The sequence below is a fragment of the Haliaeetus albicilla genome, chromosome 2 (assembly GCF_947461875.1).
Source record: "Haliaeetus albicilla chromosome 2, bHalAlb1.1, whole genome shotgun sequence".
NCBI lineage: Eukaryota > Metazoa > Chordata > Aves > Accipitriformes > Accipitridae > Haliaeetus > Haliaeetus albicilla.
The window spans coordinates 56,713,089-56,733,278 of NC_091484.1; the positions used below are offsets into that span (position 1 = coordinate 56,713,089).

Here is a 20,190-nt window from a genome sequence, read left to right on the forward strand (position 1 = left end):
AGAAGAAAGACTCAAACCTGCTGCAAAACAATGAAATGTTCTGACTAATGGAATAATGGGTGATGGAACAGGTAGAAATCTGAAAATGCGACAGAAAAGCAGACCTCTTCTTAGAACTAGATGCAGAGTTTGTGCTGACTCCAGGAGGCATGTCGCTATAAAAAGAGTCGGCCTCTCCAGGCTTTTTTACATAATCTCCCTGGGGTATTTGTCTAAAGTATAATAAACATTGTAGAGTCAGAGAACATGACAGGCACTAGCACACACACAAACATGCACAAACATTAGTTTAAAAGAAAAGAGCCAAGGCTAGCGATCCTTGAGGAAACTGTTAACCACACACAGTAAACCTATTAATAAATAATTCAACCATCTGAGAGAAAATTCCCGCATGCTTCTGCTATGTGCAGAAAAGTAGATTATGTGGTTTTGGTAGGGGAAAACAAGGAACATTTCACTGATAAACTCTGATTATAGTTTTCAAAGTGAATAGTTTGTGGTTCTTGAGACATTGGATAACCAAGTTCAGACATTTCAAATGGCTCATCACTCTGGTTGTGGAAAGCATCCCCAGGTGATGCACAAATACTACAGCCTGAGCTGAATGCATGCCTGGATCAAAAAGGAGTTCAGGAAAGTGAAAGCCTTTTTCCTTCTGAGATAGTTGCTTTCCACTTAATTTTTGTGATCATTCCTGAATTCAAGAATAGCAACCTGTTGAGTTGTTTAAACCTCAGGAGGAGAAAATCCTCCAGTTTGTTAACTGTTCTCTTGTGCAGGAGACCTAACGCCAGTGTCAGAGCTTCTCAGCTATTCCTGATTACAATAGACTCAATCAGCCAAGACACATAAAAATAATGCCACACACATCTGTCAATATTTTATCCTTTTCCAGTACTAGACGCTTGGTTTTGGTGCATAAAACTATCTATGCATGACAAAGTCCTAATCAAGTTATACAACTTTTTTACAGATAGTGAATTCATTGCCAGCAGAAAAACTGCCATGCAAATATTCCAGTTACAGTTCCACCAAGTTGAAAAATCCTCCCTAGTACAAGTACCTACTTTGAAAGTTGGCTATATCATAATACCAGCAGCTTAGTTATCTATTCAGCCTTGCACTTTCCAAGGCCTTTCTGCTTCAGTCTGCCCCTATTAAGATGCGCATTTATCACAAGGTTGATTCACATTCAAATTGTGTCCAACTACAGACCTGATCTGGGCTCTCTTCACTCCATATCTGAATTTCTAATGCTCCTGAAGTATTTAAAATATATAATTATATGGCACATAAATCATTAGTGCAGTGCAGTACTTCCACACTATTTCTTCTAACACCTCCCGAGTCTTGGTTCTTGTCCCATTCCTCCGCCGATACATTGGTGTGTTCAGAGTTGACTCAGTGTGGGCAGCTCTGCTCCCCAGGGTTCCTCCAGCAAACCGTCCTCTCATCAAACTGTTCCTCCAGCAAACTGTCCTATCCCATCAGAAACAACTCCTCCCACATAGCTGTGCCCTTTAAGCCGCACTATCTCAGCTAGCAGAATCCATGGTAATTTGCTCTTTTCATTGTTTTCAGTTTACTCATTTCGGTTGCTTAGTACTGCAAAATATCATTCCTTATGTAAGGCTCAAAAATACCTCAATGGCTTCTTTTCATCTTTATTTAAGGACTAATCATAAACAATTCCAAAAAAAGGACACTCTGGACACCCTGGTGGATGTCTGGTTTTTCCATTTATGGAGCACTCCTTCTACATATCCAAAATTATCTATTTAGAAGTCAGCCTACAGAACTTCATTTTCTGCATGAAGGAGATGTAGTTACTAAGTATCTCCATCATCTTCAAAAGCCTCAGCTTATGCTGATTTCCACTCTATCCATGCCCACAGACACAGCTGCAGACTGACTGCACACTCACAGCTCTCTGTCCATATGCTAGTTTCTGGAGATGAGGGAATTTGAAAAAGTTAGATTTGCTAATATTCCAACGCGAACATGTATGGGGCAGTATTCTGTATTTCAAGGTTCTGGCTGCTCTGTCCTCAGCCAACACTGAAACATCCACAGTAGAGTGACTGGATGGGCATGTTAAGTCTGTGCTTGTAAATAGATTGCGTGCCACTGAGCAGCACCAAACCCTGAAATTCTGCCTTCCTTGTGCCGGCTGACATTTACGACCCACCAACCTCCCCATAAGGCTTGACTTCAATAGCTTTGCCTTTTTCCTGTTACTGTTCCTGCCGCCTATCTGACCTTGTAGTACACAACCAGCACTTGGCAGAGCTTTTCTGCTTTTTGCAAGTATTTTGAGCCTGGCAGAGAAAGCACTACACAGGCAGGGGAAACAGAGAACAAGTACAACAGGTATCAGCAACAAACAAAGCAGCAGCTTGGACCAGGAGGTGGCGATACAGGCAGAAAACAGGAGAATTTGAGAAAGCCTCTTATCTGTGAGGGACTGGAAGAGGAAGGAGCCAAACCCTTTCCAGAAGATCCCTCTGCCAGGCAGATGACTGATGAAAGGGAGGTGGTCTTCCAGGAGCCAAACCTGAGTCACAAAGAACTGTTTGGCTTTTGACCATAAGATTGAAAGGGTAAAAACTCAGCCGTGTGCTGAAGATGGTACTGTGCTTTACCTACAAATCAGTTGAGCAGGGTGGTGGGAAGGAATGGGCTCTTCATTCACACAGCAATTTAAATGCATTGCATTTTTAACTGCAAAGAAGCTCCAGGAATTAATTTGTCTCAAAAGGTTCCTGAACATCATATTAATACTAATTATTCAATTCTCAGCCTCCCAGGAACACTTTCATCTCTAATAGCAGTTGTTCAGTCTCTCCTATTGGAAATATTCTCCTGTTTTCCTAAATAAAACAGACTGTCTCAGAAGTAAACATTATATTTGCTACTGACTCCAGTGAAATCAGGATTTCAAGCAATGCCTTTAGAGAATAAATACCAATTTCACATATTCAAGCAAATATTCTTTAAAATATGATATTTCATCATTGTATTTTCCTTATAGCATGTAAATGAGCAAGAGAGAAGAAAAACTATTTCAGAACTTTCTAATACACATTCTGTTACTTCTATCACATACCTCTGTCTTCTGTAGTTTCTTTCCATACAAAAAGAAGACAAAGAAAGAAGAATGAGTTATCAGTATGCAGGTATACATGGTCAGTAAGAGAAAAAAAAAAGTAAAGAGAAAAGTAATGTATGCAGAATGAAATTTTTCTTCAAAATATTTCTACAGAAAACACTTCTGAAATAAACATAGTCATAAACATACTAAATCAGAATAGACAAGGAAAATATATTCATGTTGATGGCTAATGTCAGTGCTGAGTTGGAGGTGGTGCAGTTCATGATGAGTTTAAGTTGATTCACTATGAAGCTGCTTGTGAAAGGTACACTCTTGCCTTCCACCTCCAAAACCTAATCCCACTGGCTAGATGTGATCTCAATATGAGCCCTTAACTTTGGAGTTGTACTCCGAAATCCAGATTTTCAGATACTGCCAGAAGCCAAGGGTGATATACCAAGACAGCATAACCTACCTTTTTACTATCCTAATCTTCATTCTTTTTTCCAAGTGCTTCTCTCCTTACATATTTTTGAGCTGCCCTCAGCCCACCTCAGTCTAACAAACCAGCAGGGGATGTGCCAGTTTGTTATGCCAAACTGCTGGGGCTGTGTCCCAGCTATAGTACTGCCTGCAGCTGAACCTGCCCTGCCCTCCATGCACGCCAAAGACCTGTGGAGGAAGGACTTCAAGAGCCAGTCTCACCCAAACACAGATGACAAAGTAAGTACCTTGAATATTTCTTTAATATATGCAAAAGAACTAAACCCCTCTGTTTTTAGAAGAAATTCACAAAAGGAGAAAAACTGAAAAAGACCAGTCAGGCTAAAATAATCTACTCTGCCTCTGAGTAAGCGGAACACTGACAGCTCTACACCAGGAGAGAACTTGCACCTTATTTGCAAATTACAGATCTCTCTCTCTTTTACCAAAAAACATGCCTGAATTAATTTCAGGTTAAGCCAACTGAATATAAACATCTGTTTAAGGAAGCCTATGGTTAAATGCTTTACTGACTGACTGAAGGCTAATCTTGCTAAATTTACTTCATCATTAGGAGAGATATGTAATTGAATCAGACTTTATTCTTGTATTTCCTTTGTCAGATACAGCAAAATCATATTCTGATCGTCTACAAAAAAAGAAAAGAAATAACTAAACAAGAAATAAATTTCAAACCTGTATCAAGCGCTCCAAAACCACATACACATGTAAGAACTGCTTGAAAACTGCTACTACTACTACAATGTCACTGTATAAATATAATTCAATTTGGATTTTTTAGATTATGTTTTAATTGTTCTTTTCACAGCATAATCAGCTATCAGATGAAATAAAAATATTTTTAACTGTATTAAGAAGAACATAATTTACTTACTTGTAACCCCAACCAGTTATTCCTAAAACGAGAGCCAACACTAAAATGGTGCCAGCAATAGCCCCTATTATTATATTTGTGCTAACAACACCTGGAAACACAAGAAAGGGGAAAAATACACAGGGTTTTAGCAGAAAAATTTACAAAACTAGTAAATGCACTGTCTTTCAAAAACCTGCTTAGACAACTTGCACTAGGCTGACTAATTGTAACCAGTGATATATAATCTTGAAGTATAACATGGACATAAAAAGATCATTTGTAAATCAAGCTTTGACCTCTATGCCCGTTTCCCTTAACTGAACACTTGCTACATGGGAAAGTTGTGCCAGGTATGCCAATATAATGTTATCAATATTAAACTGCTGTAGCTTACATCCTTATAACCTGCCTGGCAAATATATGCTTACATCGGAATAAAAGTGACTTTTCCGTTTGTTTTTGCTCAAATCCCTTCCATAGCTGAATAAAGTAACCTAAACAGATGTTCTGGAAGACGATAAAACTGTCCCCCCCCAAGGATTTATAATGAAAAACATTTACATCCTCATTTTTCCACAATATATTTTTTCTTTCATATGCAAGATGAATAAAAACTTTCACTATAAAAATGTAAAAGCCTGAAATTTGTGTGCCAACATTCTGCATACTGGCCACGTAATAAAAAATTGACTCTACAAACAAAAACCAGCCATGTAAGTAACAGTACTTTTTAATCTAGATATGAAAAGTCCCAGCATCTTTTTGCTTATCCTAATCTATCAATATACTTAATAAGGCCACTCAGATGATCAGGACAAGCAAGGTACAACTGGACACACTGGTACCAGTCCTGAGAGGTGTACTGAGTGCTTGTGAGTGGCACCGCTCACATCCAGCCCCACATTTGTGACCTCATTCACAGACACTGAGTGCTCCTGCAGTGGGGGGGAAGGGAAGGGAATGAGGCTCTTAATGGTGCATCGTGTTGTATGCTAACTGAAAGGTAGGAGATCTAGTTTTGTTTAATGAACATTCCTCAAATCCAAGCTTTTCCAGTTATTGGTAAAAATTGTAACAACGTACCTTTATTGATGGCATCTTTATCAAAAAATAGATCATCTTTGATACGAGAACTGCAGTCATCTCCTCCCCAGAATCGGTCACAGACACACTTTATTTCATTGCTACAAACCTGCAGCCAAAAGCGTAGCTCAGAATAAAATCATAAAATTAATCTATTCCCGTAATTAATACCTACAGTATAGCTACAGTCATATAGCACTGATTTTGACAGCCTGTAAAATTTTGCAAAACATTTTTAATATACAGCAATTTTTTATTTATATAATAGATATAAATGTACTAAATGTATTATTGTACTTTATATACAAATATATGTAATATATATAAAGTACATTAATATCTTTTTAATGTAATATATATTTAATAGAGCCATTTATATTTGCTTTGGGAGACTCTGAACCTCAGTGATTTTATTTTTTCAAAATATGACGAAGTGGTTAATTTCAGACTAAAAAAGGGTTTTAACACAGTGTAAAAGACAAAAGACATTATGAGATGTCTTGGTTTCAGCTGGGATAGAGTTAATTGTCTTCCTAGTAGCTGGTATAGTGCTGTGTTTTTGAGTTTGGTATGAGAAGAAAATTGATAACACTGACGTTTTCAGTTGTTGCTAAGTAGTGTTTAGACTGAAGTCAGGGGTTTTTCAGCTTCTCATGCCCAGCCAGCAAGGCTCGAGGGCACAAGAAGTTGGGAGGGAACACAGCCAGGGAAGCTGATCCAAACTGGCCAAAGGGGTATTCCATACCATGGGATGTCATGTCCAGTGTATAAACTGGGGGGAGTTGTCCTGGGCGGGGGGGTGGATCGCTGCTTGGGAACTAACTGGGCATCGGTCGGTGAGTGGTGAGCAACTGCACTGTGCCATCGCTTGTTTTGTATATTCCAATCCTTTTATTAATATTGTCATTTTATTACTGTTATTATTATCATTATCAGTTTTTTCCTTTCTGTTCTATTACACTGTTCTTATCTCAACCCATGAGTTTTACCTTTTTCTTTCTGATTCTCTCCCCGATCCCACTGGGTTAGGGGGAAGTGAGTGAGCAGCTGCATGGTCCTTAGTTGCTTAAACCATGACAGGAGAGAACAAATCCTTTGATCTCAGATCAGCCACAGGGACCTGGACACTGTTTCAAACTCTGTGAGCAACAAAGGGACTCACCAGGGCCACAGAAAAGTCATAGGCTGTGCACCAAGCTGAGAAGCTGCTACTAGCCAAGAGCCAGCTCACTGCCCTCTTCTCCAGAGCAAAGTAACTCTCAGCCAACAAAATCCAACAACCTCATGAACCTTCTTGGTTGACACAATACAGAGGGAATTAAAAAGAGCATCTGGAAGAACAGAGACCTAAGTTTCTCAGTTCTTAGACCTTTATATTCTCTAGTACATTGCCTGTGGAAGTATCAATCAAGTTAGCAGAAGTGATAGCAAAAGAATTGATTAATAAAATTTTTGCAAAACTAATACGTACTTACTGTGACTCATTGTTTAAGATGCCTTAACTGGTATGCGTTATGTTTATTTATGTGCCTCCTCCCCCTTTCCTTTTCAAAAGCTTCTCCAGTATAAAGACTTCTAGAGTCATGCTGCTGGCTTTTTGAAAGGTCTAGCTAGCACACTGCACAACACCAGATACTCAGCAAAAACATAAAAAAGGATTAAAAAGTACAAGAACATACACCGTGTCCTGAACAAATTTGGCTGTCTGTGGTGCCTGGGCAGGTACTGAAGTTGAAGGCCTCAGTGGGGAGGCAGCGATGCTCAAGGCATACCATGTTCGGCCCGCACGGCGTCCCATTCTCCACATAGCCCAGGTCCGTCTCCTCATCAAGTTTCACATGGCCACCACTGCAAGACAACCAAGAGGACCCCGGAGACTTGTGCTGTGATTAGATGGGACTGCTTGAGAAACTGGGCTCTGGTCTGGTGCCTTCATTTCTGTCTGCGTTATACAATACCCATGACCAGGAAAGAGTAAGTATTAGCTTATTTATCTCACTGGTCCTAACATGAAACAAACCAAAACACAGTATATCTACATCAAACAAATGTAACGGTGAAAACAAAGACCATTCTTCCTGTGTAAGAGCTAGTGCTGGAGAAAACATTGAGTTTACTTGTGTAGGACTTTGTTTCATCTTACAGTTGTGTGAAGCTATGAGAACACATCAGGTCTATAACTGGGATTCAGCTAACATATGGCAACGTATTAAGCTGCCAGTTAGCTTTGGCAGTGCAGGCATATGTCGCCATAAGTATTTTGAGTATGTTAAATACTTCACAAACATTAAAGAATGTAAAATCAAGAGGCCAGAGAAGAGCATTATGTCTCTACAGGCAAAATTAACTACTACACAGAGGGGACTGTAAAACAGCTGCACTTCCTATAAGCAGTCAAGTTCCTGAAGCTTAACAAAGGTTGAACAAGTTATGTGTTAATAGGAAAAAAAAATTTAACAGAAACAGTTGTTCTCCACTTAGGATTAAGAAAGCTGCTTTTCCATGCAAGATGGATATTGATCGTTCTGTTTTCAGGATTTCCAATTACCTGCAATTGTAGACTTTTCCAAACTGCAAGATTGATGATGTGATTTCTCCATCAAGTTCTCCAAGTCTAGGCACACTGGATATATTGGAGCACAGAAGGTATCCACAAAGCACATCCCTGCATTGAGAGAAATAAACAGATACTCACTGAAAATAAAATTCAATGAAAATGGATGATCAAAAAAATGTGGTTTTCTTTACTTGCTTTGTAACATGTTTGTTACTCCCTGCTTTTCTCCCACTGACAGTAACTCCCATAAATAATGCCTTGTTTCCAAAACAAATTACTCTCCTTGGAGCTTAGACTGGGAAAGAGTCTTTTTTAAGATGTATTATCAAAAATGCTCTGAGTAATAGCAATCAGGGAGCTGTCAAGAACTAACCTCATCAAATTGATTTAATATCCTGTTAAGATATGCTAACTGGGCCATAGAGGAGAAGCAGTAGATACAGGCTTTAAACAAATTCTCATATGACACATACGTAAGGGAACTAGAGACCAAGTTTAATTCAACTGTTGAAGGGACTTTACACTCATGTGTGGAGACTTGTGCACTGTCTGGCCTCTCCCATATTACTGAGTATTTTTTACTCATAAATTTGTAATGGAACAAAAGTAAGGTTATCAAATCTGCACAGAAAGGTAGGAAAGGGCATTAGTAGGTAGGACTAGAATTCAAATGACATTGACAGAATGGAGAACTCATCTGAAAAACCAGAGTGCAGTTTGATGAGGACTGGCAAAAGGTTAAAAGCTAGGCAGAAATTATCAACTGCATAAACACAGAATGTGAAACAATGCTTCAGGCAGCAACTTGCAGGAAAAGACACGGAGGGTTACAATACAATGAAAACTGAACATGACTTAGCAATGCAACGGCACAGCATAAAAAGGTGACCACCACACTGAGACATGAAACCACAGGCTGCTCTCCTCTTCACTGCTAAGCCTTGCCAAGAGTACTAGGACCACTTTGCTCCAAGTGCTCCCACAGCTTAGATGGTGCTCTCTTGTCAGAGATCATCTCCTCTCAACACTCCTCTCCCTCCAGAATTTCCTGCACTAATGTCTGCAGAAGGCCAGGAGAAGTCTGTTCTGTACAGAGGCTTCGTGAGCCTCTTCATGCCAGCTGAAGAACTAGATCAAGGACAAAAATCTCATACCGGTTGTTTTCAAAATGGATCAACTTACTGTTTATTGCACTGTATCCAAGAGTCCTTGTCTCTTCCACAGTTTCCTTTCTCAGTCCCTTCAATATTCAGCTTCTCATAGCAGTACCTGTCAGCAGCTGTCACTTCTAAAAACAGAAACAAATCTCTTCTAATATGATGAAGACTTTGAAAAGCCAGGTCCTGTGAAATGGCAATGCACAATCAAAGCAAGCAGAGCTTCCAATCTGTGAACTGCAGTACCAATGGTCTGCAGGTGGCCTGTGAAAATCTGCACAGCGTTCTCAGTGAAAAGTTTTATGTTGGCACCACAGGACTGTTTTTAAGATTTTGTTCAGACTGACCAGGGTTTATTGGTCCAAAATGTCCAGAAGCCACTGAAATAAATCAATAAATACAAGTATAGGCTCCCTAGGTGGTTATTAATAAGAAATTAAACCTAAGACTTCAGAATAATCACCAGTAAGTTAACAAACACTAGAAAAAGAGCTGGAAAAGAGGATGGAAAGACAAAATGAGGAGGTAAGGGGGGAGGGACATACAGTCCTAGCTGTTTTTAATGGTTCTGAATATGTCTCTTCCATAATTTTTCTCAGCTAAGGTAATCTTTCAAGCCACATGAACAACTTAGAAACAATAACATTCACTCACTTTCACCCCAGATATATTTACACTGCCGGTCCCTGGTTTTACATCTTCCTCCAAAACAAATACCCTAGAAAGAAAGAAAAAATACAGAAAAAGTTTCAAATAACTTGGTTTTCCAAAATATGTATTTGTTTAATATACAGATTTGTCACATGTTTTCTATTGAGGCAACTAATATGCGATTCTACTTTCTGTTCATTTAAATGCTTAGCTCCAAAATATAACTAGCACCCAAAACACAGGAATGTCAGCAAAACTGTCACAGGTGACTTCTGAAGATCTTAAACCAAAATCTATAAAAAACAATCCATAAAAGCAGAAAGAATGTAAAACAAATTGAAGTGCTAATTACCTGCTTGTTATCACATGAATATCCATCCATTTTATGAATATTGGGAGAACACTATAGAAAGAGAAAATAACTAATGGAGTATAGATCTGACAAGCATGGTAGCAAAGCATACAACAAACGGTATATGGAAAATTGTTTCTGTTATCATGCTGTTTTTTTCAATATCAGCAGGTTTAATACGATTTTTTTACACCTTACTACACAAAACAGTAACATTCACAGTGATTTGAGAGACTTCAGGTGGGTTTTTTTCATCTCTTGGACAGAACATACAAAAATCACCTGACTGGAATTTCCTGTGCAGTTCTCTGCAATATCACAATCATTCACTGCTTCTCGGCACAAAACTCCTTTAGGTTCAAACTGGAAAAAAAGGACAGAAAATTAGTGTCTTGGTTTCTCCATATCTTGCCTTAAATGCAATGCTTTCTTAGAGTTTTAACTAAAATAAAAAATGGGAAACTTTCATGTGCTGACTGAAGTGGGAAGACTTTCCTTTCCCTGGTGCAGACATTGCACCTGTCAAGCCACCAGCCATTTACTGGTGCAAGTGGTACCACACTCTGAGGCACCCCCTCCTGAGTGCATTGAGTGTGGGGACAAGCAGGATAAGTGCTCTCTCGGGACACAGGACCCCTGGAATTTATCAAACCAATACTGCAGTGGCTTGCAGCATTATCTTGACCAGGTCATTGAGCCTTTTCGTGATTATTTTGCTCTTCATAAAACAGGGAGAGTGATCCTTATCTTCTTTCTAGGAGTTAATAACACTGCAAAGCTCTAGGTATAAACACTATGGTCATTACAATGCTCCATTGTAGAACAGAAACTATTAATAAATGTACTGAATTCCGTACGGTTTGACACCATTTTCTAAGTGACCAGATATTTAACAACGAAAAATCTGTCAGTGACCTAACATAGGCATTTTGGTTAAAAACTTCTGTGCTAAGTCTTAAGACCTGTAAAAGCAGGAAGACATCCCATTAGTGGCAATTGGTAGTGCAGACCCCTTATTTTCCCTGAAATGTTTAAGGCTGTGATACCCAGTTCATTATGCAGCTCTGTGACTTTTTTCCTGGATCTGCATGCACATACATTTTTTTTGGACAACTGCTAACTCCACAGCTGGTGTGAACAGGCACACGTCAGTGGAAGAACTAGACTCTGGTAACCATTTTCTCAGCCTTCAGCTTATCTTTTCCCCACCTGTCTCTGGAAAAACGCAGATGGACAGGAATGTTGTCAGAGACACTACACAGGATGCTGGGATGTACACCCACCATGTTTTGCTTGCAATCCCTCCTTCACTCCTGCTTTCAGGCAGGGTATTACAGGGGAAGGTAACCCCAAGTTTGGGAACTGTTATACATGGTCTTTTGAGTCGTCCTGATTAACACCTCCTAGGGACAAGTGTTTTGCAAAACTCCGCCTTTCTCTTCATTGGCTCACCCTCACCACTCCGTATGTAGATAAAGCCTTGTCTCCTTTGCAAAAATAATGTAGGTATACAGAAGCTTAATTTTTTTCTGAGAGTCTTTAATATGGTGCCTATGTGACTTGGATACTTCAACAAAATTCACCCACACTGGCAATCTGCTTATTTTTTTTATATTACCTTAAAAAAAAGAATATGCTTAGGGAAATGTGATCTGTTCCAGCATAATCTGTGCTTTTTCTTTTTTTAACATTAGGATGAGCACAAAGTCAAGAATTTGGTGCACAGTTATTACTAATGTTCCTCCTAAGGACATGAAACCCTCAAATGCCCACAGACAAAGATAAAAATATCACACATAGCACACCACAGTTTTAGTAACATTAATAATAATTATCATTATTACCAAATGAGTATAAACAACTATTTGAAGTCATATTTAGCTGGGCTCCCTTACAGCCAAGATCTGGCTAAACCTCCTCTTACTATTTACTGATGTATCAGGAAGAACACCTTATAGTTTACACAGGGCTTGATTCCCTTTACTCAATGGGATTTCAGTCAGTCCAAACATAAGGAGACCCAGGCAGACCCAACTAAAACTGAAGTCAGGTGTCTTTTAGATGAACACTTCTGAACAATTCTGCTAGCTGCAGGCTGTTGGGTTTTTTTCCTGTATCCTTCTCTTGGGTCTCTGTGGTACTATTTTGCCATTCAGTCTCATGGGGCAAACCCAGAGCAACATGTAAGTGTTGGCAGCAGCACATGGGTAAGGATGTGCATGTTTAAACAAGGACATCTAATGAAACCTCATGGAACTTCAACCTGATTCAAACTTGTCTGAAACTAGACGGCTTTAATACAGCTCTGCATTTGATCACAGTTTGTGCCCCAAGAAGCCAAGCTTAAAAGACAGAATAGCCCCGGACAAACCAGCTTTCAGCCAATCTTAAAAGGCAAGCTTTCAGAAAAAGAATCACAAGGTCTGCAAGGAAAAAGACATGTGCTGTGGTGCCTGTAGCCACCTGGATGCATTCCCCCCAGGATGCTGCAGTGAAGGTCACTGCCCTTACCCGGCACTTCCGACAGCAAAGCCCATTGCTGCACTGGGAGCCTGCCGTCAGGGTGCAAGTATTGCAGCACTCTCCTCCTTCGCTGGCACACTCCTGAGGAACACACACACACTTAGAATACATGGGAAAAGCAGATGAGCCCCAAGCTCTCTTACTACTTCTTGTCTTAGCATGCTACCTGAACAGATTTTTAACCAGGCTTTCAGGCACCTGGAGGCAGAAAAAGGCATGTACTGTGGGGCATGAAGCTGCTGCTTCCTATGCAATATAGGAGATAATTTTTCTAACTGTCCTGGTTTCAGCTGGGATAGAGTTAACTGTCTTCCTAGTAGCTGGTACAGTGCTATGTTTTGAGTTCAGTATGTGAAGAATGTTGATAACACTGATGTTTTCAGTTGTTGCTCAGTAGTGTTTAGACTATAGTCAAGGATTTTTCAGCTTCTCATGCCCAGCCAGGGCACCTGACCCAAACTGGCCAACAGTGTATTCCACACCATGGGACGTCCCATCTAGTTTAGGAACTGGGAAGGGTGGCGGGGGGAAATTGCCGCTCGGGGACTGGCTGGGTGTCGGTCGGCGGGTGGTGAGCAATTGCCCTGCGCATCATTTGTACATTTCAATCCTTTTATTACTACTGTTGTCATTTTATTAGTGTTATCATTATCATTATTAGTTTCTTCTTTTCTGTTCTATTAAACCGTTCTTATCTCAACCCAGGAGTTTTACTTCTTCTCCTGATTTTCTCCCCCATCCCACTGAATGGGGGGGGAGTGAGTGAGCGGCTGCATGGTGCTTAGTTGCTGGCTGGGGTTAAACCACGACACTAACTCCACAGTGTCAGTCATTAAATATTGACATTTAGCACTGACGAGGCATGCTCCCATCTAGGAAAATAATTTAACATCTTTTAAGGTCTAATTCTGCACGGGTAGCTGTTACTGTTACTCTTCAGAATTTATGTGGTGATAAAATAAAAAAACTGGCCCACATTGTGTTAAACATGATGAAAAAAGGTAAGGAATGATTAATCGTTTGCTGCAGGACCTTAATATTGCCTGTCTTCCTCCACTTATTGTCAACAGCAGTGATGGGTGGCACCCACATTGTGTTAAACATGATGGAAAAGATAAGAAATGATGAATCCTTTGGCACAGGACCTTAACATTGCCTGTCTTCCTCCACTTAATGTTAATGGCAGTGATGGGCAGCCCCAAGTCCTGGAGAACCTAGTTGCTAATTTAAAGTACGTTGCACTTACCGCTATCGTCCCACAGTCACACTCTTCTCCATCTTCCACAAAGCCATTGCCACATTCTGGAGGATCCAGAAGCTACAGGGCAAAATCAGAAATCAAAGGGCATGTCTCTCCTAACAGAATCATTGTAATATTTACGCTGTACAACATGGTTTTTTAGCTAGCACTCCAAATGCACTAACTGAAATACAGTACCCACAACTCAGGCAGAAGCAGACTAGAAACAACACAAACAAATGTGCAGAGAACAAACAATGCTGTGAATTAAAATACTGCCGAGTCACATGGCATCTTCTGTGCATGAGTGCCATTTTTACAGCAGATTCAGTTTGAGCAGAAGTCACAACCAAAAACAAAAGGTGTGACAATAAAGGAAGAAATTTAAAACAATACGACATTTTCATTATCACCACAGGGGTTGCAATTGCTGTTGTTCTGGAATTCAAGTGATAAGGGCTGTGTCCCAGGTTGAAGCCTGCATTATAACTTCAGAATGAATAGCCATAAAAAATTGTCCTTTGGCAGTATGTGGCTCAGCAATGCAGGGAAAGGCAAGAGGCTGGGTTTCTTTGTGAGTTTTTGTTGTAGTCAGATGCTTTCTACTTCCCTTTTCCTCTACCGCAGTTGGGAACTTTCAGCAGTTTTCCATAAGCATGTGTCACAGGCAAATGAGAAAGTATAGCTGGTGAGGTTTTCTCCTATTCCCTTCAGCTTCCCCACTAAACTGTAACTTAAAATGTCTAAATCTGTATATTTGTAAGTAGTACTTTCCTTTCCCAGAGGCAAGATTCATTCACCATATTTTACATAAGATCCGTGCTATGTTCTCTTCTAATGGACACTTATACTCCGTTCTTACCAGTTTCATTGTTTCTATTTTCCTAAAATTTCTAAAGGTAATTCTTCAAAAAGAAAATAAAATGGGTTTTTTTTTCCTTTGGGCATAAGAAAACATAATAGTAGCTTTTATTACATAAATGAGAAAGCATATAAGTGTGTCACCAAGACTAAAATTTTGCAGATTGTCCTCCAAGTTGTCCAATCAAACTAGGATCGTTCCAGAAACCACCCTGATTATGAGCCACCTGCACAAGTACACTGCTCGTGGTGTAGAGTGCGTTTCTCTCCAGCTGCTGCCTTTCTGACACTAGCCCACAGGATGAAGCCTCACCTCATACTTCACTGTGCCACAAACCAGCCTGAGGCTTGTGGCAGAGGCTGATGTGCTATTATTAGATCCCCCTCTTGAAATGGAAATTTGGCTGCAGCATGAAATGCATATGTAGAATTTAACATTAAATGTAAGCAAGCAATCATCTTTTAAAATTATTAAAGAGTTGTTAAAACTGCTTGTTTCCTATGTATTTTTCCAGACATCTTAATTTCTTCAGTATTTCTAGGTGTGCTGCACAATACAGACAAGTAGATGGCAGTAACAGAGGGTCCTGCCTTAAAACATTGGGCCAATTCGCTGCAGTACTTAGGGACAGCTAAATATGAAATGCAAGGAAAAGCAAATTGGATAACTTTTCCCCAAAAGTCATGTAATTCATCCACTCATTTGAAAAGTGCATACGCTCAATCTGCTCCAGCAGTCATTGATGTAATTTTCGGGATCACAGCTGATTTTACAGTGGAGCACTGTCGAACACCGTACCTTGTCACATCAGTTTTCTTTTATCTCATTTCTTGAAAAGCAAAAGTTTGTGTTTCACCACCCTGGCTAGGAAACACATGTCTTTGACAGCCTTGTGAATTAGACAGACATCCATTGACAGTAACTTTAAACAAACCCAAACAACAATACATAAAAGAATCTGAATGACCCTGGCTTCCACATCTAACTTTCACATTTCCACATGCCATTAGAGAAAATTGTAAATGCTGCCAATCTAAACTGAGATGAGAGTAATTGGTTTTCTCCAAGAGACAGATGTGTAAATGAACATAATCACTTAAACAAACCCAAGTAAGAAACATTACACTACGTAAACAATTCACTCAACAAAGAAATAAAACCACCAGTATTTCTCTCCACCTTTAATGAGATGGGAAAAAGCAAACTTCTAAAATGCAGGTGCACTTTAAAGAATGAGAAATCTTAGATCTTATTAACAAATTACAGTGCTTTCTCTCCACTTTAAATAATATATTCTTCCATGAAAAGGAGACGTTTGAGAGATAAGCAGACTCAGCTTATCCAGATTTGATGCCTTCTCTTCCCCTCTCTAACATTTACAGAAATTCTGTGGTTGTCAGAAGATGCACTTTTTCTCAGCCGCCCCAGGAGGAACATGCATCACTCCAGAACTGACTTTGTCTTTTACATCTGTGACCACCTTAGCTATCACATCTTTTTTGCACGTTGGACTGTCTTTCTGCCTTAGCCTCTTTCTTTTGCTTGTTGAAAGACAGCCATTAAATAGATGATAACATTCATTATACAGAGAAAAGAGTCAAGATCATTATCCTGATTACTTTACATTTTAACACATGCTTCAGTAAACGGAGCAGGAATATACTGAAACCCTGCTGCAAATCCTCCATTGTAGAAGCGCTTGCATCTTGGCTGGAGTTTCTTTAGCCTTGCTTTGTATTTATCTCCCTTAAATGTCTCAGTTAATCATTTCATACTCTTTGCATCCTTTATGTGAATATACCTGTTTAGCAGACCAAAACTGAAACAAGAGAAGCAAAGAAAAGGCAAATACTATCTCAAGAGACATTCCCCCTTCTCCCGATTTCCAGGACTCATACAGCAAGACCTCTGATTTCAAACTTCAGAGGCAAATTTGGAGGGGATGGGTCAGTCATTTAAGTGGGTCCCAACGTTTTTGTAGCTTTCCTGCCCCCAAGCCTTTAGGCAGGTAACGCACCCTGCTAAATGAGGCGAGGTACAGTGGCACTGAGGATCAGGGGCCAGCAGGGATTCACCAGCCTTCCCCCTCTGGGGGGACTACCCAGCACAAGGCAGGGCTGTGCAGAGCCACATGCGCTGGCCTAGAACGAGCTAACACAAGGCTAAGATGACCCGAGCACTTCTCACCAGACACGTTTCTCCCCCAGCACATGCAGTTCAGGGGATGTCAGACTGTCAGGTGATGGTGACGGGGACCATGTGGGCGGTGCCCGAGGAATGAGGAGAGTGACAGGCACCCAGCAGCCACGGGCTCTCCTACTGTCTGTCCCCTACTCCTTGGGGGTTTCTCTCCTGCTCTACCTCTTTCAGCTTTAGAAAAACTAGTCCCAGTTTTCAAACTCTGTTCTGAGAATCACTGTAAAAACCTTGTCTTCTCCGAACAGGGAGAGTATCACAACCACTTGTAACCACTGGTGCCTGCAAAGCTGCCACACTGCACAGCAGCACACCCCCCGCAGAGGCTCTAGGAGTCATATCTTCGTCTTGGGACAGATGTGAAATAAAAGCAGTCTTACTTCAGCTTCCAGACATTTGTACCAAAAGACATCAGTTCAACACAAATTAGAATTCAAGCTGTGCAAAAGTTTACCAAGACACCTGAAACCTCAGCAAATAAATTCAGCAACATATTGTATTTACAATATTCCGAACAAATTGTGTGAGAGATGCTTCTAGATCAAAGCCTGTGGGAACTCCATTGAACATGAAACCACTTATTAAAAATTTATGTAAATATAATTTCCAAATTCCAATACTATGAACTAAAATCAGCTACTTTCACTCATATGTCACCAGAAAATTTAGAATTTAGAGAGAACCAGAAATATCAAAATTACAGGTGTTATTTTTTCCAACATTATCATTTTCATTCTTCTTGGTTTCATCTAAATTAGAAATAGAATAGAAATAATACTCAATAATAAGGTAATGCTTACTTTGGTTGGTTTATTGAAAAGGCAGGCCCCACCTCCATTGTTTAAAAATTCATGATACTCTTCAATATCACACTTGGAGAACTTGCTTGGAAGATAATACCTGCAGAGAAATAAGGTAGCAGGATTACTTTCTACAGTGCTTTTTACACTGTATTTTCTTTTTTCAAAACAGGAGGAGATACACAGTGTTATGCTTTAGAAAAAGTACCAAAATGCACTGTTCAGAATCAGAGTGACTATCTGCTTGTAATTCTAATTTGTAAATCATTTTGGTAAATGACAAAGAACCTTCGACAATGACACAGAGCTCATGGAAAGTGAGAGGTCTAAAACACTTCACTAAGTTATTTCATGCCAAATACCACAAATCTTATTACACAGTGCATAGTTCTCACAAACATGACCTGTTCCATTAACAGGCCTGATCTCAGAAATATATTTATTTCTTCCCGTACATACTGGGGGAGACAAAGATTGCTCATAGTTCATTTCCCTCTTAGATGAAATTGCTCTCCTGGCCCACAGAATTTTTATATAATAAGAGTTATACTATTTTTAAATATGCTTCTAACAAACATCAGCTAACATTTCAGCTTCCCTCTCTCATGTGCCTCACTGAATAAATTTCATTTGAATACAGAGTGCCAACCTAAGGCCCAGTGCACCACCTAAAAACAAAATGATGCAGACAATCTTTGCGTGGATCCTTTCCACGGGGAAAGGATTTTTCACGAGATAACTTAAGTGATATTTGTATTTAGGTCCTCAGTCATGAAAGTACTTATGCTTCAAGCAGATTTTGTAATCTCAAGGGCTTTCCTGTATCAGCTCATCATTGGATAAAAAAATATTAGCAGAAGTGCTACACAAAATAATCCTGCATTGCAGAGTGATATCTTGCAAAACATTATTGGCCTTTTCCATCTCCAGTGTGTATGATTTAGGTCTAAAGACTACAAAGAATGTGGTATTCACCAACCTTCATCAATAAGCTAGGAAAATCCAAGCTTTTTTTGTGTACCTAATTATTTGAAAGACTTGGAATTCAGATAAAGAATTTAAAGACCATTAGATAAGGAATCACTTTTACAAGAATCAAGAATGCTTCTCAGATTGGCTTTTTAACATACTAAATATCAGAAAAAATCCTACTTAGTATGCTTTTAGGTAGACAAGGTGAAAAAGGCACACATTCACATTTTGAAAGAGCTTTGATATGCTTCTTTGTTCAAAATTGTTCTGACCACAAAGCTATTGTGAAAATTTGCAGGTCAGTTTGAAATTAATTTATAAATTTGGAGCACTGTCTATATCCAAAACTAGGCTATAGTTTAATTCACACACATGACAAAAGACAGGTCTGTAACAGAAAGAATTAAGGTCTGAATCCACATGTTAGAAAGCATTAAATTTTATCTAGCAGCAAAAATTTGCTGATTCACTAGTCACTAGATAAAATCTCTCCAGTGACATTACATGTGGATACAAGCATACTCAACCTCCAATGGGAGCAGTTTTTCTAACATTAGCACACAAACTGGGGGATAAAAAATTAGAGATATAGATGAAAGATTCCAAAAGAAACATTGAAAATGAGGCATACTTAAGAAATTTGATAACAGAATTTCAGTTTGTTCCCACAACTCAATAGCAAACTTGCAGGAGAAAAGAAGCTAAGCATGCTTCTGATTCTTTGCAATGACCTGGCTTGGCTGTTGAGCCCTGTGCTTTGTGAGTTAAACCAGCAGTCACCAAAAGTCCTCACATATCCTCTCATTAACTCACTTATTTTCACATTTCTTCGAAAGTGTCTTTTCTATGTCTCTTGTACAGCTAATACCTTACTTTCTTAAAAATGAATCACAGAAAATATTCTGCTGAACCACAAAAGACAAACATTTTCACAGCTTTACTTTAGGTCACTGTATGAAGGGCATGACTTTCCTCTAGTGAAATGCCTTACCCCGTGTCTCCCATTATGCATCCAGACCATGTGTCCTCACACTTACACTCACCTGACAACAACAAGAAGAAGAAAAAATTACATCTTGAATCTTGTGAGTCCAAAATAATACATTTCTTATCACAAAAACCATGCTATAGTCAGTTCCATTTCATATTTAAATACAAGTTGAAAAGAATAATTTGCTGGCTTATTCCACACCTTAGTTTAAGTGTATCAGTGCACACTGACAACCTTTCTTTCAATAATTATACATGATTCTATGCAATCCTGAGCTTTGAAAATGTGTCCTGTTTTTCTTTCCTTCTCTAAAGTGAAGTTAGGGGAAACTGCAGTGTCAGCCTCTGGCACTTGC

The 20,190-nt window shown here is 39.4% G+C and overlaps 1 protein-coding gene across 11 annotated transcripts in view; it reads right to left on the bottom strand.

Annotated features, from left to right (window-relative positions):
- ADAM22 (ADAM metallopeptidase domain 22) overlaps positions 1-20,190 on the bottom strand; it is a 147,825-nt gene that overhangs the window by 24,994 nt on the left and 102,641 nt on the right. For 5 of the 11 annotated variants that reach the window (XM_069775592.1, XM_069775603.1, XM_069775585.1 and 2 more), the window contains 14 exons: positions 19,836-19,887; positions 17,873-17,972; positions 14,021-14,092; positions 12,763-12,855; positions 10,534-10,614; positions 10,252-10,302; positions 9,903-9,966; positions 9,274-9,379; positions 8,083-8,199; positions 7,214-7,382; positions 5,535-5,643; positions 4,470-4,560; positions 3,107-3,124; positions 18-212 (listed from right to left, as the gene is read on the bottom strand). In XM_069775592.1, the coding sequence (XP_069631693.1) occupies positions 18-212; positions 3,107-3,124; positions 4,470-4,560; positions 5,535-5,643; positions 7,214-7,382; positions 8,083-8,199; positions 9,274-9,379; positions 9,903-9,966; positions 10,252-10,302; positions 10,534-10,614; positions 12,763-12,855; positions 14,021-14,092; positions 17,873-17,972; positions 19,836-19,887 (1,318 nt within the window). Of the gene's footprint in view, positions 1-17; positions 213-3,106; positions 3,125-3,155; positions 4,224-4,469; positions 4,561-5,534; positions 5,644-7,213; positions 7,383-8,082; positions 8,200-9,273; positions 9,380-9,902; positions 9,967-10,251; positions 10,303-10,533; positions 10,615-12,762; positions 12,856-14,020; positions 14,093-17,872; positions 17,973-19,835; positions 19,888-20,190 lie in introns of those variants that run through there. The other 6 variants (XM_069775637.1, XM_069775630.1, XM_069775610.1 and 3 more) reach the window with 3 other exon arrangements.